The 20,103-nt window shown below is 35.7% G+C and overlaps 1 protein-coding gene across 6 annotated transcripts in view; it reads left to right on the top strand.

Moving 5' to 3' along the window:
- OPHN1 (oligophrenin 1) overlaps nt 1-20,103 on the top strand; it is a 558,586-nt gene that overhangs the window by 185,716 nt on the left and 352,767 nt on the right. For all 6 annotated transcript variants that reach the window (XM_032329488.1, XM_032329487.1, XM_032329486.1 and 3 more), the window contains 2 exons: nt 11,222-11,283; nt 16,550-16,621. In XM_032329488.1, coding sequence (XP_032185379.1) covers nt 11,222-11,283; nt 16,550-16,621 — 134 coding nt within the window. The remainder of the gene's footprint in view (nt 1-11,221; nt 11,284-16,549; nt 16,622-20,103) is intronic.

Below are 20,103 nucleotides of genomic sequence, written 5' to 3'. Positions count from 1 at the left end.
GTCCTTAGCAGGTTAGCTCTTTTGCAGAATACAGAAGGGTGAGGCATGTCTTGACAGTTGCTGCTTTCTTGTAGCCCAGGGCTCAGATAAAGTTTAGCATTTATCTGAAGTTTGACATTTAACTTCTCTATGTTAAGACAGATTACAAATAGCTATCATTTGATGACTGGCTACTATGTGCAAAATGCTTTGTCTGTGTTATCTAATTTTCAGAACATTTCTAAGAGACAGGCTAATGGAGATTAAAAAAAAAATTGCCCAGCATAATATAGCTAATACTTAGCTTGAGTGGGATTTAAAGTCAGTTCTTGATTCTAAAGTTTATAGATACATGTTTTCCACTCAACGAATTAAAATTATTTTGATGTGTTTCCTTCCACTCCTTTTCTTTGGTCTAAGCATAATTTTCTGTATATAGTTATGATCATATTTTATGTACACTTTTTATTTACAATTTTTGTATTCTTTTTTCATATAATGTTTCACCTTAAGCATTTTGTCATGTTTATAAAATGTGTACTGCTCCTTTTTAATGGCTATAGTAATAGTCCATTAAGTAGATGTACTTAATCATTCTGCAATCATTGAACATTTTATTTGTTAACAGTTATTCAGTATCATTAATAATGTTGAATGGCTTTGGGCATCAATGTTTCTTCCTCTGTATAGGATTACTTTTTAGATCTGGTTTCCTAGAAATGAATTTACTGGCTAAAAGAGTATAGTTTTAAGCCTTTTGATCCATATTGTCAGCCTTCATTGGAAAGTTACAGCCTTTTTGGATGACATGGTATAATAGTGTAAGGAATTATTGGCCTTGCTAAACCTCAGTTTTCTCATTAATAAAATGGTAATAATGAATAAGACATGAGAAGCATCTAGCATATTGTCTTTCTTCTCTCCCTTAACCTTTTGCTCTTTCTCCCTTGAAATTTTCTAGGGATAGTTATTTTTTTTTTCTGGACTATTATTTTAATACTCTGGGGCCGGTAGGCATTATTGAAGAGTATTTGTTGGAGGAGGTCATCGAGAATATGTGACCTCTGCACCCATGAGCTGGATCCTGGCAATTGGAGGCTTATGTCCCCTACCTCTGTCCAAATTGCCTTCTCTGCTTCCCAAGGCTGCCACAAGGATATAGCTTTAAGAAAGTGATGTGGTGGTAAGACCATCTAGATAGTATATGTGATTGAACCAAGTTAAGACCTCTATAAAAACTTTTAAGATCTGGTAAGTGGATGCAGGTATCTCCTCATCTCATTGTCAGCCAAGACAAACATTGCATGTATGTTTCCTTTGCCTAATTAAACTATCACCTACTAATCTTTCTTCAGTCTCTCCCCAATCTCTGCTTATGAGGACCAATTTCATATACTCCTGGGAGGCTCCCTAGGAGTTTGCAAACCAACAGTATTTCAGTCAATTTCTTAAGCTATGTCTTGTGGTGAGGAGGGCAGGGGATATTGTTGCCAGCGGTGGTGGTGACACTGGTGGTTATGCAGGTCTGTTTTCTTCTTTTTCTAGCCATTTCTTTCTTTTTTTTTTTTTCATTTTGTTATTGAAGTATATTTGGCATAAATATTATATTGAATTCATGTTTACAACATAGTGATTCAATAACTCTATATGTTATGCTATGCTCACCTCAATTATAATGACTACCATAAAAGACTATTACAGTATCATTGACTGTATTTCCTATGCTGTGTCTTTATTCCCATGCCTTATTCCTCCTCACCCATTGTGTCCTTACTCTCACCCCTATCCCCTCAGGCAATAGTTTGCTCTCTTTAATTATGGGTCTGATTCTGCTTTTTTGCTTATTAATTTGTTTTATTTTTTTAGATTGCACATTTAAGTGAAATCATATGGTATTTGTCTTTGTCTTAGCATAATTTAGCACATATTTAGCATAATATCCTCTAGATGATCCTCTAAATCCATCCATGTTGTTGCAAATAGCAAGAGCTCATTCTTTTTTATAGCTGAGTAATATTCCTGTGTGTGTGTGAGTGTGTGGGTGTGTGAGTGTGTGTGTTTATGTTTCACATCTTCTTTATCCATTCACCTAACAGCAGACACTTGGGTTGCTTTCACACCTTGGCTATTGTAAATAATATTGCAATAAACATTGGAGTGCATATATCTTTTCAAATTAGTGTTTTTGTTTTCTTTTGGTAAATACCCAGTAGGGAAATTACTGGAATTTCTATTTTTAATATATTGAAGAACCTCCATCTAGCTTACCATAGTGACTGAACCAATTTACATTCCCACCAACAATGCATCAGTGTTCCTTCTTCTCCACATCCTTACCAACACTTGTTGTTTCTTGTCTCTTGATTTTAGCCATTCTGACAGGTGTGAAGTGATATCTCATCTCATTGTGGTTTGATTTGTATTTCCCTGATGATTAGTGATGTTGAGCATCTATTCATGTTTGTTTTGGCCATCTGTATGTCTTCTTTGGAAAAATATCTCTTCAGGTCATCTGCCCATTTTTTAATCAGATTATTAGTTTTTATGGTGTTGAGTTATGAGTTCTTCATAGATTTTGGATATTAACCCCTTATTGCATATATCATTTGCAAATATCTTCTCCCATTCAGTTGTTTTTGTTTGTTTGTTTGTTGATAGCTTCCTTTGCTATGCAAAAGCTTTTTATTTTGGATTAGTTCCAATAGTTTATTTTTGCCTTTGTTTCCCTTGCCTTAGGAGATATATCTAGAAAAATGTTGCTATGGCTGATGTCAGAAAAATTGCTGCTTGTGTTTTCTTCTAGGATTTTTATGGTTTCAGGTCTCATATTTAGGTCTTTCATCCATTTGCTTGTTGATACTGAGTTGTGCAGATTCTTTATATATGTTGGATATAAACCCCTTATCAAATATATCATTTGCAAATACCTTTTCCCATTCAGTAGGTTGCCTTTTGTTGTGTTGATGGCTGTCTGTGCTGTGCAGAAGCTTTTTATTTTGTTGTATTCCCAATAGGTTACTTTTTACTTTTGTTTCCCTTGCCTGAGGGGAGATCTATATCTATATCTATATCTATATCTAGATATATATATTGCTTAAATTGGTGTTTAAGGTTTAATGCTTATGTGTGTTTTTTTATATCTTTCCATTCCATTTTATTGTTTCTTAACATCTTAATTTAATTTTATTTTTTTCAGTGTTCCAAGATTCATTGTTTATGCACCACACCCAGCGCTCCATGCAATACGTGCCTTCCTTAATACCCACCACCTGGCTCACCCATCTCCCAATCCCCTCCCTTATGTGTGTTTTTAAGGTATTTTTATGGTTTCAGTTTTCATATTTAGGTCTTGAATTCATTTTGAGTTTAATTTTGTGTATGGTGTAATAAAGTTTTTTTTGTATGTAGCTGTACAGTTTTCTCTACGCTATTGAAAAGGCTACATTTCCCCATTGTATATTATTGCTTCCTTCCTTGTAGATTAGTTGACCGTATGATTATGGGTTTACTTCTGGCCTGTCTATCCTGTTCCATTGTTCTGTGTTCTATTTTGTGTCCATACTATATTGTTCTGGGTACTATAGGTACCTCCAGCTTTGTCCTTCTTTCTCAAGATTTCTTTGTCTATTTGTAGTCTTTTATGGTTCCATATGAGTTTTAAGATTGTTATAGTTCTGTAAAAAATATTATTGGTATTTTGATAGGGGTTACATTGAATCTGTAGATTGTTTTGGGTAGACTAGGCATTTTATTAGTATTAATTTTTCCAGTGAACAAGAATGGTATATCTTTTCCTTTGTGTCATCTTCAATTTCTCTGATCAATGTCTTACAGTTTTCAGAGTATAGGTCTTTCACCTCCTTGGTTTATTTTTTTCCTAGGTATGTTATTCTTTTTGGTGCAATTGTAAATGAAATTGTTTTCTTAATTTCTCTTTCTGCAACTCTTTTATATGTATTGAAGAATACAACTGATTTCTGTATATTAATTCAACTAATTTCTTTATCCTGCAACTTTAATGAAATCATTTATTAGTTCTAATGTAGGGGGAAAATGGAAATGGTGAGTGATGCTAATGAGCTTGTAATTTCTTTTAGGGTTGATAAAAATGATCTGAAATTATATAATGATGGTGGTTGCACAACTTTGAGTATATACTAAAAACCACTGAGTTGGATAGTTTAAAATGGTACATTTTATGGTATGTGAGTGATGTCTCAAAAAAGTGTTACCATTTAGCTAAAGTTAAATATTGTCAAATTTTTCATTTTTTTCCCCTCATGAATGATGAACCCTGACTAATTTTAAAAATCTACCTGCTGGTAGTAGTAGCTTTCCCCATCTCTTTTTGATAATCTCTTCAGATGGTATTTAGTAACCTAATCTTCAGTTATCTCTACCTGGAGAGTTGTGGGCAGTCAGACAGTGGAAGGACCTTAGATCTTGCAGCAAGACAGGTCAGAATTTGATAGGTAAGATTGTCATTTACATCTTGCATGACCTTGAACAAGTTACTTAGCTTCGGTGAGCCTTCATAGTCTCATGTTCAATTTAAGGATAATTACATGTCCCTAATAAAGTTATTGTGAGTATTAAGCTGTCAACCAAAGGGCTTTGTCTATTTATGTTTCGGGAAATTAACCCTTTCCTTTAAACGTTCCAATATGACATGCATTGCATTTCTTTTAGAGGCACACTGATCTTGCCTGGAAAAATGCTAGAATAAGAAAAAAAAATCTCCCTGACTCCTTCTGTAGTGTTTTATTTTATTTATTTATTTATTTATTTGGGAATAAGAGAGGATTACAATTCAGGACAAGTAAGTTATGGCAAAACGTAGACAAGTTCAGTAAACATAGAAAAGAAACATTATTTTATGGGAAGGAGAAAGTTAAGAGGGGTTGTAAAAGTCCATTGGAAAAAAAGCAAGAATTTAGGGTAATGACTCTCTCCTTGGCTGAGTTGTAGGGGTAGTTGATATCTGTAGGAGATGCAATGTACATTTTTCCTTGTTGAGGCCTATAATTGATTATTCTTTCCTTCTGGGTAATCTTCCCTTAGGGGCTGTAATTGATGATTGGTCCCTTAATTGACATTGAGTGGTATGCCTCCCCCTTCCAGCCCTTCCTTCTAAAGCATCCTGAGTTCAGTTTAGTTAGGTTTTCCTTTATTAATTTTCACAGTAGTATACAGTATTTGGGGACAGAAGTCAGAGAACATTTCCCTTTTCTTCCTATTTACTCTTCTTGATTAGACTATTTTTTTTTCTGTGTTGAGCTTAAGCTTTTAATTTGCAGTCTTTACAAAGGTGACCTTCCTGTGTGTGTGCAGCAGCTTGATTCTTAGAAGAAAAGAATGTCATTGGTGTCCTGTATTGACCTAGAACTTAGTTTCTTTGGTACTAGGAGTTCTGGATTAGTTGTCCAGTTCTCTTGGGAGGGGAAATCTATTTTTGATTAAAAAATATTAATATGAATATATTTATTTTCTACGCTTTCAGTATGTTTTCTTTAATTCAGATACCATTTGAGAATATACTTCCTGTTTCTGGTGAGAAGTTGTGAACTTTAAAATAATAGTTACCAGAATTTGAAAGGACACTAAAGACTATTTAACTCATCTTTCTTTTTATATGTGAAGACCATGAAGTCCAAGAAGTTACTTGCCCACTCACCTTGCCAGTAGGTGGCAGAACAGGCAGTAGAAGAGTAGAAAGTTGGGAGGGGGGAGAGGGGATTAGGTTTATTGCCTACTGTGTGTTGGCACTTTGGATTTACCTTTTAGTTTTTATAACAGCACTCTCAGATAGATATGCCTCTTTGACAAGTGAGGCAAATGAACTCAGTTAAGTTACTTATCAAAAGTTGTACAGCAAGAAGATGATAAAATGTGGCTGCAAGTCTAATTCTCTCTCTAAGTCATGCTTTTTTTTATTTCACTAAGCTGTCCCCTAAACTAGAATCCTCTATATCTATCACCCTAATAATAGATGTTTCTATCATGTCACATGCCCTTCTTATCTATAATCCCACAAAAACTCTTCAGGAACCTGAGGAAAAACAAAATTAGAATGCAGGGAGTTGGAATTTATTTTAATATTAAGGAAAGAGATTTAAATAAAGACATCCTGAAAGCAAGGAATGGCCTGCCTTAGGAAAAAGTGAGTCCTGTCATTTAGGTGACTTACAGTACTGGGCAAACTAGGGCTTGGGGATTTCCTAGAACAAGGGGCTTCCAGTTTAATAACTGTGACGGTCCTTGGCATAAGACGACAAGTTGGTCATCACTACTCTCACTGGAAGAGTGTTAGCATAGACTGGATAGTTCCTCAAGGTTTGAAGCATTGCATGAAGAGTTGGATAAGACCATCTGAATTCATTCTGTTACTATAGAACAAGATGTTTACCTTGTTTTTGTTTTTGGAGCTAATATCCAAATTCTGATAAAATTAGGTGTGAAGGCTGGTAGTTAAATATAATAATAACAACAACACAAAAAAGAAACAAAAGAGTACCTGGGTCTTACTGCTCTCTGTACCACACAATATAGTTTTATTATCGTTATTTTGTCCTGTTCATTCATTTTTGTGTTATTTCAATATAAGAATATACTCTTGGGTAATTAAGTTTTATTTTCTGACTCAGCTTCTGAGTGGTCACCACTGCAATTGTATTGTATCAGTCAAGCTATATGACATTTAACAAGTGAATCTGAGCTTAAGTTGTCTCAATGGGGGGGCAGTGGCAATGGTATCTAAGCTTCCCAGATAATTCTAATATTTAGCCAGTGTCAAGTATCATGACCTTAAATCAAAGAGGGAACAGAACTAACATTTATTGAATCACTATCGTATGTTCTGGGACCTGTACTTGATGTTATCTTGTTTCATCATCAGATAACCCTGTGAGATAGGAATTAACTATTTCTAGGCAAGTAAATTTGGTCTCAGGGAATTTGAGTAACTTGTCAAAGGTCATAGCTAGTATGTTGAATGTGCTTTTTAATCAGCCATAGTGCTTCTAAAAACAAGAAAAAACACTCAACCTTTATAAAATCTGTTGGCAACTGATTATTCAATTATATCTCCATAATGTCTCTGATATAACAATTACTAATAGCTTCATTTTTCAGATGGAGAAGTTGAGACATGGAAGGGTTAAATTGAGAAATTTTTCTAGGTTTTTAAGTAGCAGAGCAGAGATTCATACTCAGGTCTCAAGATTTTAGCTCTGCTTTTTTTTTTTTTTTAATACAGCAAACCCATTGCCCCTCACCTAATCATTTTGCTTGTCTATGAAATGAGTGAAACCCTAGCTACTCCTAAGGATGTCTGTGGTGATGATGTCTGTGAAGATTAAATTAAATTCTAGCTATGAAAGAACTCATGGAAAACCACAGGCCAATATTCCTGATAAATACAGATGTAAAAATTCTCACCAAAACATTAGAAAGCAGAATTCAGAAGCACATTGGAAGAAGCATATACCAGGATCAAGTAGGATTTGTCCCTGGGGTGCAAAGATGGTTCAACAAATGCAGATCAATAAATTTTATATATTACATTAATAGAATGAAAGGAAAATCAATAATCATTTCAATTCATGCAGAAAAACCATTTGACAACTCTCAAAAACAAAAGGCCAGGATCAGAATTCACAGGTGAATTCTATCTAATATTTAAAGAAGAGCTAAAGCCTTTTTTTCTCAAACTATTCCAAAAAATGCAAGAGGAAGGAAAACTTTATTCTGTGAGGCCAGTATCACCCATATACCAAAACCAGATAAAGATACCACAAAAAAGAGAACTATAGGCCAATATCTCTCATGAATATAGATGTAAAAATCCTTAACAAAATATGAGAAAGCCAAATCAAACAACATATTAAAAAATCATACACCATGATTAAGTGGGATTTATTTGTGGGATTCAAGGTGGTTCAATATTTGTAAAGCAATCAATGTGATACATCACATCAATAGGAGAAAGGATATCATTTCTATATCATTTCAATAGATATAGAAAAAGCATTTGACAGAGTACAATATCCATTCATGATAAAATCCCTTTGCAAGACAGGTGTAGAGGGAACATACCTCAACATAATAAAGGCCTTATATGAAAACTGTATAACCAATATCATACCTGTTGAAAAACTGAGAACTTTCCCCTTAAGGTCAGGAAGAAGACAAGGATGATCACTCACCACTTTTATTCAATGTGGTATTGAAGTCTTAGCTACAGCAATTAGACAATCTAAAGAAATAAAAGGCATCCAAATTGGTAAGGAAGAAGTAAAAATGTCACTATTTTCAGATGACATTATACTCTATATAGAAGACACTAAAGACTCCACCAAAAAACTACTAAAACTGATAAATTAATTCAGTAAAGCTGCAGGATGCAAAGTAAATGTACAGAAATCTGTTGCATTCCTGTACATTAATAATGAAACAGCAGAAAGAGAAATGAGGGAATCGATCCCATTCACAGTTGCACCCTAAACAATACAATATCAAAGAATAAACTTAACTAAGGAGGTGAAAGACCTATACTATGAAAACTATAAAACTAAAGTCCTATACTATGAAAGAAATTGAAGACAATGTAAATAAATGGAAGACCATTTCATGTTGATGTGTTTGAAGAACAAATATTGTTAAAATGTTTATACTACACAAAGCAATCTACAGATTTAATAATGCAATCCTTATCAAAATACCAACAGCATTTTTCACAGAGCTAGAACAAACAATCTTAAAATTTGTATGGAATCACAAAAAGCAATCTTGAAAAAGAAAAACAAAACTGGAGATATTGAAATTTCAGATTTCAATTTATATTACAAAGCTATAGTAATCAACACAGTATGATACTGGCATAGAAATAGAAACATAGGTCAATGGAACAGAACAGAAAACCCAGAAATTAACCCATTATTATATGGTCAGTTAATCTTTGACAAAAGAGGAAGAATGTCCAATAAAAAAAGACTGTCTTCAATAAATTGTGTTTGGAAAAACTGGACAGCAACATGCAAAAGAATGAAAATGGACTACTTTCTTTCACCATACACAAAAAACAAACTCAAATTGGAGTAAAGACCTAAATGTAGGACCTGAAACCATAAAAACTATTAAAGAGAGCACAGATAGCAATATCTCTTGACATCAGCTGTAGCAACATTTTTCTAGATATGTGCCCTGAGACAAGGTAAATAAAAGCAAAAATAAACTATCAGGACTACACTAAAATAAGTTTCTGCACAAAGAAGGAAATAATCAACAAAACTAAAAGGCAACCCACCAAATGTGAGAGGATATTTGTAAATGGGATATCCAATAAATGGTTAATATCCAAAATATATAAAGAACTACCACAACTCAATGCCCAAAGAACAAATAATCCAATAAAAAATGGGCAGAAGATATGAACAGACATTTTTCCAAAGAAGACATAAATATGGTCAACAAACATATGAAAAGTTGCTCAACATCAGTCATTATCATTAAAATGCAAATCAAATCTAAAATGAAATATCACTTCACTCCTGTCAGAATGACTAAAATAAAAAATACAAGAAAAAACTGTTTATGAGGTATGGAGAAAGAGGAAACCTTTTGCATTATTGGTGGGAATGCAGATTGGTACAACCACTGTAGAAAACAATATGGAGGTTCCCCCTCAAATTAAAAATAGAACTACCCTACAATCCAGTAATTGTGCTACTGGATATCTACCTCTAAAATATGAAAACATGGGGCGCCTGGGTGGCTCAGTGGGTTAAGCCTCTGCCTTTGGCTCAGGTCATGATCTCAGGGTCCTGGGATCGAGCCCCGCATCGGGCTCTCTGCTCAGCGGGGAGCCTGCTTCCTCCTCTCTCTCTGCCTGCCTCTCTGCCTGCTTGTGATCTCTCTCTGTCAAATAAATAAATAAAATCTTTAAAAAAAAATAAAATAAAATATGAAAACATTAATTCAAAGGGTTATATGCACCTCTATGTTTATAGCAGCATTATTTTCCATAGCTCAATTGTGGAAGCAGCCCAAGTGTCCTTTGATAGATGAATGGGTAAAGAAGATGTGGTATGAGTGTGTATTAATATTTTATCTGTATATCTATGTATCTTAGAGATATATATAATGGGATAAGACAGTCTAGTGCTGGGAAAGCTATTCACATGTGGATGTTCTTTTTTTTTTTTTTTTTAAAGATTTTATTTATTTATTTGACAGAGAGAAATTACAAGTACACTGAGAGGCAGGCAGAGAGAGAGAAGGAAGCAGGCTCCCTGCTGAGCAGAGAGCCCGATGCGGGACTCGATCCCAGGACCCTAAGATCATGACCTGAGCCGAAGGCAGCGGCTTAACCCACTGAGCCACCCAGGCGCCCCCACATGTGGATATTCACATGTGAAAGAATGATAGTAGATCCTAATCTTACACTGTTCACAAAAGTTAACTTGAAATGGATTAGACTTAAATGTAAGACCTGAAACCATAAAATTCCTAGAAGAAAACATGGGGGAAAATCTTCTTGATTGGGTCTTGACAGTTTTTTGATATAACACCAAAGGAAAAGCAACAACATTAAAAAAAATTAACAAGAGGGATTATATCAAACTAAAATTCTTGTGCACAGCCAAGGAAAAAAATCAACAAAATGAAAAGGAAACCTAAGTAATGGGAGAAAATATTTACAAATCATGTATCTGGTAAGCGGTTAATAGCCAACTCTGACAAACTCAATATAAACAACTCTGACAACTCAATAGCAAAACAAACAAATAAAAAAAAATAAAAATGGGCAAAAGATTTGAATTGATATTTTTCCAAAGAAGATACTGAAATAGCCAAGAGGTACATGAAACTTGATTAACATCACTAAACGTAAGGGAAATGCAATTAAAACCACAATGTCCCTCAGTTAGAATGGCTTTCATCAAAAAGAGATGACAAATGCTGGTGAGGATGTGGAGAAAAAGGAACATTTGTACACTATTGGTAGAAACGCAAATTGGTGCAGCTACTGTGGAAAAAATAGAATGGAGGTCCCTCAAAACATTAAAAATAGAAGGAAGGAAGAATAAAGAAAAGAAAAGAAACATTCAACATGCATTGAACACATTCTCCTATTGGCCTTAGGTTTGATGCTTTCCCCTAGTGTCCACCTTGTAGCACTGATCTCTGCCCACTTCCCTACCAAGTACTCTGATTAATTTGGTTTATTTTTATTCTGTCCTAGCTGAATCCTTCAAGGAATTTGCCGAATTGCTCAACGAAGTAGAAAATGAGAGGATGATGATGGTAGGTCTCTAACACTGGATCTTGAACTGATGTCTTGGCTGATATGGGAGATTTTTCTGTCCTCATTCATTGGATTAATAGTCTATTGTTTCAGTTTCTGTCTCATGGCTGTTTAGAACAATAAAAATATTTAGGAAATAGATCTGATTATTCTATTTCAAGATTTACCCTGGGAGTTTAGCATTAGGTAGAGAGAAATTAATGTGGAAATTCCATTCCTGTTCATATCAGGGACAAGTGGTTTGAAAGACATTAAACCGAGCTATTGAACATGTAGAAAGAAATTGTGGCCCTTAATTCTTTAAATTATTCATTTATTTATCTGTTTCTCTGCTTATAGAAAGCTTTATTTATATTTGACATATAATTGTTTTATTTAAATCTGTGTGAAGACTTTTCCTTATATTTAAATTCTATTTCTTAAAATAATTGACATTTTTTAGAGCACTTTTAGTTTTACAAAAACACTGATTGGAATGTATAGAGAGATTTCACATAATCCCTTTCTTCTGTTTTGATTACTGTAGCTTTGTAGTAAGACTTAATGTTACATATAAACTTCAGAATCAGTTTGTCAGTACCCACAAAATAAATTGCTGGAATTTTTATCAGGATTATATTCAATCTATAGAACAAGTTGGGATAAGCTGACATCCTAAGAATATTGTCTTCATATTTATGAACATGGGTTATCTCTCCATTTATTTAACCCTTCTTTGACTTCTTTCATCTGTTTTGTAGTTTCCTTACGTAGATCTTGTACATATTTTGTTAGATATATTCCTAAGTATTTCATTTTTTGTGAATTCTATTTTATCAGTTTCAAAAATAATCTTTTTGTGTGGTCCCTAGACAAGCAGCACCAGTGTCACCTGGGAAATTGTTAGAAATGCAGGTCTTTGGCCCCACCCCAGACCTGTTTGGACTAAAATCTAGAAGTTAACCTAAATTGGTCAATATTTATTTTTACTAGGGTTGTGAAGGTAATGATGGAACTTTGTAGAGGGCGATGAGAATTCTATCTTCCCTTTCTTAATAGGATGACTTCCTGTGGGCAGTTCAGTTTTGTTAAGCCTATTCAATAGCCAGAGTTCTTTCATCTGTTATTACTCATCCTTTTCAACAGTGTGATACTGGCTTCCAAGAATACTGCTATCATATCAACTAGGCTCCTAGAGAAGTGGGATTGAAGGCAGGACTTGAAGGTAGGGGATGTAGAGACTTGGGTGCTACAATGGCAGTGCCACTAATTGTTAATTTCAAATTAATTATGGTATTTCATTGTCTCTCTTTTTCCGTATGTATAATGAGGAAAATAATTCCCACCTCCTAAGGTTGTTATAAGAACTCCAAATGATATAATGAATATGAAAATGTTCTATGAATAGCAAAAAACACTTATTCAGTGAGTGTTGTTTGTAGTTTACTTTTGTTACTCCCAAGTTTCTGCTTATGGAAATTTGACTTGGGGATTTTCTTAGATTAAGAGACTTGCTTCTAAGAATATTAATGAGAGACTAATATGGGTAGTTTCCTTGGAGTCTGGTAGATGGTCTCCATAGCTAATCTGTACTCTACTAAATGTTTTCTTCTGCTTGAAGAGTTTGTAGACTACTGCCAATGTTGATCTCAAAGGCATTCAACTGCATTTCATTCATATACCACTAGAAATCTTAACTGTACTTCTCTTTAGCTCTCGTTGTTTCTTGATCTCTTTTATTTATCCAATTACAAAGCTCTAAAATATTAAAGTAGGACTCATCTCTTAAGATATTGTTTTTCTCACCCTTCTTGCTGGCTCTTTTCCACAGGATTGACTCATTTTCTTCTGTCTTTCATTATATCATGCCTTTTTGTCCCCACAACTCTTCAATCATGTATTGAGTGTTGGCTCTCCATTTCCCATTTAATTCTAGGAATGCCGTAAAGGTTAGGCTCAATGAGGGCCTTTCACAACATGCCAGGAATTCATTGCTTGACTGCACCTCTCCCTTTTTCTAGAACTGTGGTAAAAAGACTTCTAATCCCAACATGGATAATCTGGGAGGTGTTAAACAGCTTTTTATTCTTTCTATAAGAAGAGACCAAAAGAAGCTTTAGAACAGGAAGTAAGTTCACAGCTCTAGCCTGTAATAATTGCAAATGTCTAGTCATTCCTGTAAATGAACTTAAATTGTGGAAGCAATTATGGAGGAAAGAATTGAGGGGGAGCATTCCAACTATGATGTTCTTAAATAGTATCCTAGGGATATTGTATCACCTCAGAAGTTGGCCTTGGAAAGTCTGGATAACAGACTTCCTGTTTGATTAACTTTTGGCTTGACTTTCTGACTCTGAAGGGAATCCTATTAGCAATGTGCAAGTTCTGTCTTTGAGGACTGTGGAGAATGACCTAAAGAGAACCATATTGTTTCAAGCAGTATATCCTCAAAGACTCCTTTTGGTAATTAGTTAACTATCAAAGATTTGTGAACAGTCCCAACGTGCTGGATTGAGTACCAACTCTAATCTGCTCAATGCCTATCTAGTGTTAAATGGGATTCATGCAATAGGTACCTGATTAGCTAAACTTACTAATATATTTAGAGTGTTGCTTATCATGCTGGGGGTTCTACCCTGAGATAGCAGGTAGGAGCTTTTCTGCTAGAGAGCTTATGGAATGGTTCAGTGATCAGAAAGGGGAATAAATATCATGTTTAATTAAAAGTTCTTTTTTGAATAGTTGTTAGACTTCTAAGGGATTTAAGGATAAAGTAAAATGAAAAAAACAAAAACAAGCCAAGCTTCAGTGTGATCTTTTCCTATATCTCTAGCTCTGTGTTCTGGCATAAAGTATTATAATAACCAATGAGTGTCAAAGAGAGTAAATGCTCAGAGTATCTATTTGAGTTGTGGGAGACTGGGAGTAATATTATAATCAATGTGATCAAGGGAGTACTGTGGTCTCCAATTTCAGTGAATCATGTACTAGTTTTCTAGACAGAGACAGGGCCAAACATTCAAAAAGCAGTGGCTTTATGGACCCCTCATAAGCAGTGGCTGGCACACCCGCTTATAGAAGAATATTCTCTTTGAAACATAAAAACTGGCAACAGTGCCATCCTTGGGCTGCCTGTGTATGCAAGGGCTCAGCTGAAAGTCCATATGGAAGTTTGAGAGATACTATTCTCCTTAGAAATGGTATGTTCACTTCATAGTCAAAGCTAAACTTCCTCAGTGTGTCCCAGGTCATCACTTTTTGTGTCACCTTTGTGAAAGTGGAAAATGTTTTTCTAAGTATCTGTTGCTGCATAACAACCTATTCCAAAATATAGTGGCTTAAACAAACCATTTAATTTCATCTCATTATGTTGTGGGTCAGGAATTCAGGCAGGGGATAGCTGGGTAATTTTTCTGCTTCATGTGGTAGCATACACCTGGGAGGCTGGTTGAAGTGGAGAGTCCAAAGCAGCTTTGCTCACCTATCAGGCGTCTCAGTGGAATGGCTGGAAGGCTGGGCTCAGCTGGACTTTTGACTAGCAAGTGTGTATTTGGCCTCTGTAGGTTAGTAGTCTCAGGGGAGTCTAACTTCTTATAGAGTGACTCAGGGCTCCCCAGAGTGAGTGTTAGAAGATAATCAGGTGGAAGTTGTTGGCCTTTTATGACCTAGTCTGAGAAGTCACATAGTGTCACTTCTGCTATACTCCATTGGTTCAAAGAAGTAATAAACCCACTCATATTAAATGTGGAGGGGACAGAGACCTCACCTCTCAACAGGGGAAGTGTCACAAACTCCGTGGCCATGTTTTAAAGCTTTTACAAAAGGAGAGAAGTAAAATGACTTTCTGTACTGGATCTATGACACTAGTGACATAATTTGTTTCCAAGTACATACACAAAGTTGATATCATGTAACTCACAGTCCATAGAACTGTAGATTGTGTTGGGTGAGAGAGATGGGTTAGTACTTTAAAATTTAAATTCTGTTAGCCAACATATAGTACATCATTAGTTTCTGATGTCATGTTCAGTGATTCATTAGTTGTGTATAATACCCAATGCTCACCCTATCACATGCTTTCCTCAATTGGGTTAGTACTTTTAATAGAATAATTCTTAGTTTTGATCAAGGAGAATCACTGCTGTCCTTATTTTTGGTACTAGGGGTTCTGGTAGAGCTTTGATTAGATGAGAGTTTGGCCATTTGGTTGAACTCTCTTCATTCCTGGACAAAAAACAGGAGACCCAAAGTACCTGCAGGACACAGATTAAAAATATGTACTAATGCCCCAGCTTGCCATGCATTTTGGTAGTAGTTTAAAAACTGCTTCTTAATCTGGAGAATATAGGACTGGTCAAAACTGGCTTTCTACTCTTTTTTTCTACTTTTTTTTTTTAATGAAGCTATATCTTGTCTTACTGACACTTTATGTCTCATTTGACAAGAAAGGCACTACCTCATTTCCCTATCTTATATCAAAATTAATGGAATGGATCCTAAAATCCAGCCCTTTAGATGTGGTCTCTTAGGTCCTCCATTAATATACAGCTGATTTGTATATTGTTGCCTTGGACAGATGGCATCTTTGAAGAGGATTATATGAACACAAAGCTTTGTATATCTCTGCTTGCCTGCTGAGCAAGGGCTATGGTTTGCAAATGGTGTTTTTATATCTCTAGAACCACATTAATGTCAATATTCTTCATTCTTGAACAGGCTGTTTTTATCCACTTTGTAGCAAATATAGGTAGTTTGAATGCCTGATCCAGTGCTCTCTGTGATGCTGTAAGATGCTCTTAAGTTCCGAAGAAAATGTTCTAATTTTATGACATACCCTGGCAGGACCAGAAACAATTTATCCTGGGATTTATCCTGATGCTATTATTGCTAACTCATTTACCTCCCGTGAAATGGTTTGTACTTGGTGCAATTGGTATTTTCATACATTTTCCATTCTCTTTCTCTTTTCCACATATACTTCAGGCCCCCTGTATCTGTTTCTGGACATGGCTATAGATATTTATCAATGATCAGACTACTAGTAAGTTACAGAGAAATGCCCCCAGTGTTGCTTCTCTCATTTCCTCTCAAAAAACATTTGATTTTAAGAGACCAATATGGGGAAAAAAGACAGTAACAACAATGAAAAAAAAAAAAAACAAAAACGCCAATTGGTTTGCATCTTGCAGGTTGATGTATTACATGCTAATGCCTTAGTAACAAGGAAACTTGAATCTGATCCTTTCTAATTTGAAAGTTGTTTTATGTGTTCTTTCTTCTTTCTAGGTACACAATGCTAGTGATTTGCTGATTAAACCCCTGGAAAATTTTCGGAAGGAGCAAATAGGCTTCACCAAGGTACATTTTCTCCAAATATATGAGACATTTTTTATAGCTGAGTAGTTTGGGCTACTACTCTTCACTCTTTAGGGATGAGGAGGGTTCATATATATAAGAAAATCTATTCAAAAAAGTGAAAAAAGCTGGAATTGGCACCTGGCTATTTTTTTAAATTTATTTTTTATTGTGTTCTGTTAGTCACCATACAATACATCATTAGTTTTTGATAAAGTGTTTCCAACCAGCTGTACAACTATGAACAAGTCTCTTCTCTTTTTGGAGCTTCAGTTTTTCCATCTGTAAAACGAGGAGCTTGATAATAGGCATTATTTAAAGGGCTCTTACTATGTGCTTGCTAAACACTGGGCTACATGCTTTACAGTCATTCTCTAATCACTGCAATTGTGTGAAGTTCTGGTATTTTCCACAGTTTACAAATGAGGCAGCTGAGGTTTGGGGAAGATAAAAAAAAACCTGACCAAAGTTATATAGTTAGTGACAGTAGCCAGCATTTAGACATTAGGACTTTTTTTAAATCTTCAAATTCTACATTCTTTCCATTAAGTCATACTGTATAGATATTTACTGTCTAATATGGTACCCATAGCTATATAAATAAAATAAAATTAATAACTCAGTTTCTCAATCATCCTAGTCACATTTCAAATGCTTGGTACCCACATGTGGCTAGTAGAGCTACGATGTCGGATTGCACAGATATAGAACATTTTCATCATTGTAGAAATTTCTACTGGACAGCACTGTGCCAGATAATTTCAGATTATTTCCAGCTTGACCACTCATGGATCTGATTCCCCAGTGTCTCATAAAAAGGTATGGAAAACTGTAAATTTATTCTTTTCAGCTAGGTATAGACCTATTTTGTGAACTTCAATATCTATGCAACCTAGATGGTCTTCCAGAACTAAATGTAGCATCTTGACTAAGCATCTTGTCCTAAAAAGGAGTGAGAACACACCATCTGGTTATTATTTGGAATATTGTGACAACCAGTTTGTGTTGACCATAGCAACTTCAGAGAGGAAAGTGGAAAGATGAGATTAGTGGATGTGATGTCACTGCTGGATGTCATCAGTCATCTTGACCTGGGCATTATTTGAGTGACATTCAGGCTAAATAAGTTAATCTGGATAGCCCAGCATTTCTAGATTCCACTTGCTATATCTGGAATCTCATTAACATAAGTACTTAATTTGGAAAATATATATAATTGAATGAGAGAAGAACCTTTAAAGTCACAAGTGTGGTATGAAAATAGTTAAGTGACGTGACAGGTATTAAGTAACAATGAATAAAGAGTATGAAGAAGGATAGATAATGTAAAAATCCTCACACAGTGTACTTTCACTCCTGGATGAGATTTGGAAAAAGGAAAGAATATGCTGCCATGGTTGACCTCATGTCCTCTGAAAGAAAGGAAACAAATTTCTATTATTTCCTATGTTCCAGGCCTGTGCTGAGGATTTTACATATGTTGTCTTCCTTAATTCTTACAGCAAACCTATGAAGTAGGATGTATAATATCCATTATCTCAATGAAGAAACAGACTCGTTTCGGCCTTTTTTTCTATTTCTTTACCAGAGGGTCAATTTGCACACCTAAAAGGAGAGTGACCAACTCTCAGTGTGAGTGTTGTTTTCAAGAAACTATCTAGAATTATCCTGGAAGTAAAATTTAGGCTAATAGAAAGAGCAGTGAACTAAGGACTAGAAAATGCAGCTTCTGTTCTACCCCTGTGTGTTTTCAAATTATTGACTATCAGTTCCAACACTTCTCAGTACCTATTCAGTGAACATGGATGGAATTCCTTTAAGCATCTCTCCTTTACAGTGATCAAGCTGCTAAACTTTCTCAGTAGAGGGTGCTGGAGGGATACTGTAGGAAGAAGGGGCTCTCCTGTAGTTTCCAACTGCTGCAAAGTGGGGGTCAGTAGAGGAGTGAGCTATCTGGTGTGGTCTCTGACCCAGCCACACATCTAGAGTACATGGTCGCTCCATGACTTTGAAGCCTCTGCCTGGCCTGGCAATAGATAACTTATCTGCACGTCTCTCAATTTAGGTCTTTCCCTGAACACCTACCCACTCGTTCTGTCCCTCCACCCCCCACCTTCCCTCTGTAGTTCCCACCCCTTTCCCACCTGCTGAATGAAGGTTTTTAAGGGAGCTGCTGCTGCCTACTTCCTCCGCCAGCCCCCATACAATATGCTTGCTCCTTAGGAGGTTCCAATGAGGCAGGCTGGTCCTGCAAAGCTTGCTGGTAACCTAAAAGGTCCCCATTCTCTCTCAATTCCTATACCACTGGATGCTGATTGCTCCACACCTGCACTCTGGAGAGTTGCCTCCTACTTACGTAGCAACTCTAGACCACCAGGCCAAACCAATTTAAGCTAACTGCTCTGCTTAAATCACACTGTTTCCAATGAGTTTGTAGCCCTGTCCAAATTTGCCCTTCCTTGGGTGCCTTCCCTCAGCCTCAGAGTACTGTAAAGAATTTCCTTATATATTATAGTTAGTATTTTTTTTTAGTTTAGTAAGTTAGTAGCTTATTAATTTTGTATAGTGGTTTTTATCTTTTTATTAGCCCTAGACTGATAAAACCAGCGCTGCTTCTAGTTGGCTCTGTGACTTAACTGGTAGTGAGTGGTATGTGCCCTTAAAAACATAGATGTATGTTCTCATTTGAACCTTGTAAAGTAGAACTTACTGTCCTTTTTTAACTGATGAGGACACTAAGATTTGGTGAGGTGTGGTGTCTAAAATCATTCAATCAGGAAGTGGCAGAGCTTGGATTTGAATTCATTTCTCTTGGTTGTAAGTGTGTGTGTAGGGGGCGGGAAACACCTTGGATCCCAGGTTGCAGGTCCAGATGGAGCCACTGCAGGTACATATCTTGGTAATACTCAATGGAAAACTTTAATGGTTAAAGGGTTCCTTGGGGATACCTGGCTGGCTCTGTTGGTAGAGCATGTGACCCTTGATTTTGGGGTCACGATTTCAAGCCCCATGTTAGACATAGAGATTACTTTTTTAAAAAGTTTTTAAAAAAGGGAGGGATTCCTTGTTACCCGTCCACTTAGCATGGCCTGCTAAGAGGGGCAATGCTAAGTTGATCTCTTCTGTTTTTAGAAGGCAACGTACACCACAACATATACCACAATTGGATGTGCTACTTCAATTTTTAGAGACAACATACACAACATATACCACAATTAGATGTGCTACTTCAATTTGCCAAGTAATCCAAAAGCTCTGAGCCTAGAGGAAAAATAAAACAAAAGAAAACAAAAAAACCTTTGCAGCAGGGTCCAGTTTCATCTGCCTGCATGTTCTGAGAAATAACTCCAATTTTATATACTTCAATTCAAGGAATCACCTTTTCTAGTAAAGGCAGGCTTACATGTCCAGTATTTCATAATAAATAATTCAATTCTCAGGTAAATATTGTTAGCAGAAATTATTCAAATAATATGAAATGTAGG

This window comes from Mustela erminea, chromosome X (assembly GCF_009829155.1).
Source record: "Mustela erminea isolate mMusErm1 chromosome X, mMusErm1.Pri, whole genome shotgun sequence".
Lineage (NCBI taxonomy): Eukaryota > Metazoa > Chordata > Mammalia > Carnivora > Mustelidae > Mustela > Mustela erminea.
This window is presented reverse-complemented; position numbering and strand designations above follow the sequence as displayed.